At 41.4% G+C, this 2,714-nt stretch overlaps 1 protein-coding gene across 1 annotated transcript; it reads right to left on the reverse strand.

The window, feature by feature from the left end:
* Positions 1-1,200: 1,200 nt before the first annotated feature.
* LOC309561315 (olfactory receptor 2M5-like) lies at positions 1,201-2,127 on the reverse strand (the record flags this gene model as incomplete). Its single annotated transcript, XM_082265173.1, has 1 exon — positions 1,201-2,127. One exon carries the CDS (start codon positions 2,125-2,127, stop codon positions 1,201-1,203), a length of 927 nt encoding a protein of 308 aa, XP_082121299.1.
* Between the last annotated feature and the right edge of the window lie 587 nt (positions 2,128-2,714).

The raw sequence follows: 2,714 nt of genomic DNA on the forward strand, positions 1-2,714 counted from the left end.
TACGGATATTACCCTTAGTACAATGTAACCACCAGTAAACTATTGCAGGCTTGCTATAAACAAATACATGCAACTGGATACAAAGTATGAATAACTAAATAAACAAAGTATCTCTACTAATAAAAAGCACATACAATCTGCTGTCAAATATAGGGGCACAGTGAGAGTTGGAAAATCTTAATTCTTACAGGATGCTGAAAACCTTTAGCTCCTCGTTGAGACCCTTTGGAGCCAAAGTATCTAGATTAAATATCCAGTAGGTCTTCCTATGGCATAGCTTGTGAAATCTTTCTGCAAAAGATCTTCCTTTTGGTATCATTTCCACTACCCAAACTTCCAATCCTTTTGTAGACTTGAGTTTTAAAGTAAAGTGTCTTGGTACACTATGCTCCACATCTCCTGGCTCAATGGGTCTCCTGTGTGTACCAAACATTTTGAGGGCCGTTCTAATGATGCAACATATTTACTGAAGGCCACAGGGGTAGCACAGGGGCACACATGCAGTCAGGAATTTTAAACAGAGTCATTTCAGAGTATAGTTCAGTCAGATGAGAGCCAGACTGATGGTCAGGCACAGGCTGGAAGCTTTGGACTCGTATTAAAGTCTGTTAACAAGGCCAGGTGTGGAGAATACAGCGTGGCCTGCACTGCAGTTTAAGGAAATTTCCAATAGATGGAGGAGAACAGGATCTAGCAACTCTATAGCGGGATATTTATAAAACAAAATCACAGAGCTACTGTCCCAGGAAACTGCACATACATTTTCTCTGTGCTAATAGGACAAAATCAAATGTTATTAGGTTATTTTCTCTGTAGGTTGAGTGTCAATCAATTATTTAGATAAAATGAACCAGGAAAAAAACACATTATGGCCACAAGATGGCAATTATGATAATGATCATAACAAAAAAAATCATTAGCTCTAGTGGTCATAATGCGTAATTTTCCTCAATCACTCTGTACAAAAAAACAAATAACGTTCAACATGTATAGAAAATGGCCTAAGATCGTTCAGTTTTGACCTATCCACACAGAATGAATGTACACATTTTCACAGGACGAATAGCTCTGCAGATATATTTCAACACACCCCTAAGTCTCCTATATTTTTCATGAGAGGTCAGGAAACTAGCTGCCTGTGATCTGCAACTCAAGTCGAGCTATGGAGGAATCTATTCCTCACCTTTTGCGCAAAACTGACTAACATTTTCCATATTTTTCCATTAGGAGGTCCACAGCTTTCCAAACTTGCTTGTTTCTCAAACTATAAACCAGAGGATTTAACATTGGAACGAGCACTGTGTACAGCAAGGAAAATGTCTTCTTTTGTTCCTTGAAGTTTTTGGACCATGGAATCATGTAGGAACTAAGGGATGGTCCATAAAATAATACGAGGATGGTGAGGTGGGATGAGCAGCTGGAGAAGGCCTTCAACCTTCCTTGTGAGCTTTTAATGTTTAGAATAGATACTATTATACATGTATAAGATGCTAAAGTCAACAGAAATGGAATCACCCCTAAAAATAGACATTCTATGGACACTGCTGTCACAATATTGGTGATGTCACTACTAGAGAGCTCTATCATGGTCTTCAGATCACAGTAGAAATGACTGACTTCTTGGGAATGGCAGAAAAATAAATTAGAAACCAGTATGGTATAGGTTAAGGCATTGAAAAACCCAACAAACCACACAATGAAACATAACATGAGGTATAGTTTTGGGTTCATGATGGTGGTATAGTGGAGAGGGACACAAATGGCTACATAACGGTCATAAGACATAAACGTCAGGAGGGTAAACTCAGTTCCAATACAGAAAGTAAAGAAAAACATCTGCGTGATACATTCTCGGAAAACGATCCGGGTATCACCGGATATTGTAACAGATAAAAATTTAGGCAGAGTAGCCGACACGTAGATGATGTCCTGGAGGGAGAGGTTGCAAAGGAAATAATACATTGGGGTGTGGAGCTGGAATATTATGTACACCAGACCAATAATAAGCAAGTTTCCAGACACAGACACTAAATACATCAATAAAATCACAAAGAAAAGCACAAGATGAAAAGGAAATGGCAGAGAGAAAGCTGAAAGATGAAAATCTCTCTTCTCCGTGCAATTCATGAAAGGGGCCTGCAGGTGGAAATCAAACCCATTAAAATAATTCTTGGAGTGCTTGGATGTGCAGCATATTAAAGAGATTAGGGAAATTAAAGGTTTTCATTTCCAAAAATTTTGGTAAAATGTTCTCAATTTTGTCAAAATGCATTTGAGTCAATTAGGAAGGGGAAATGTTGGTGTGTTTGGTGGTCTTTAAGGGTGCAATGAGCCTTAACCGGTTGCCGACCGCCGTACGACTATTTACTGCGGCGGTCAGCCCCGGACAGGCAGAGTGACATAGATCTACGTCACTTGCCTGTCACTTCCTTGTGAGCCTATAGCGGACGAGCGTGCGCCCGCGGAGGCGCGCGCCCGCGGAGGCGCGCGCCCGCCGTGGCTCGTTCACAGGGAAGTCAGTGCGTGTGACCGGCGGACCCGATGTCCGCCGGTCACTCTGCGATCGTCGGTGCAGAGGAAGAAAGGCAGGCGGCTGATGTAAACAAGACGCCTGTCATTCTCCCCTGTGTAGAAACAGTGATCATACGGTTCTACTATGTAGGACCGTTGATCATTGTTCCTACACTAGTAGCCACAGCCAATCACAGTAAAAA

This window comes from Pelophylax lessonae, assembly GCF_965119305.1.
Source record: "Pelophylax lessonae genome assembly, chromosome: 8".
NCBI lineage: Eukaryota > Metazoa > Chordata > Amphibia > Anura > Ranidae > Pelophylax > Pelophylax lessonae.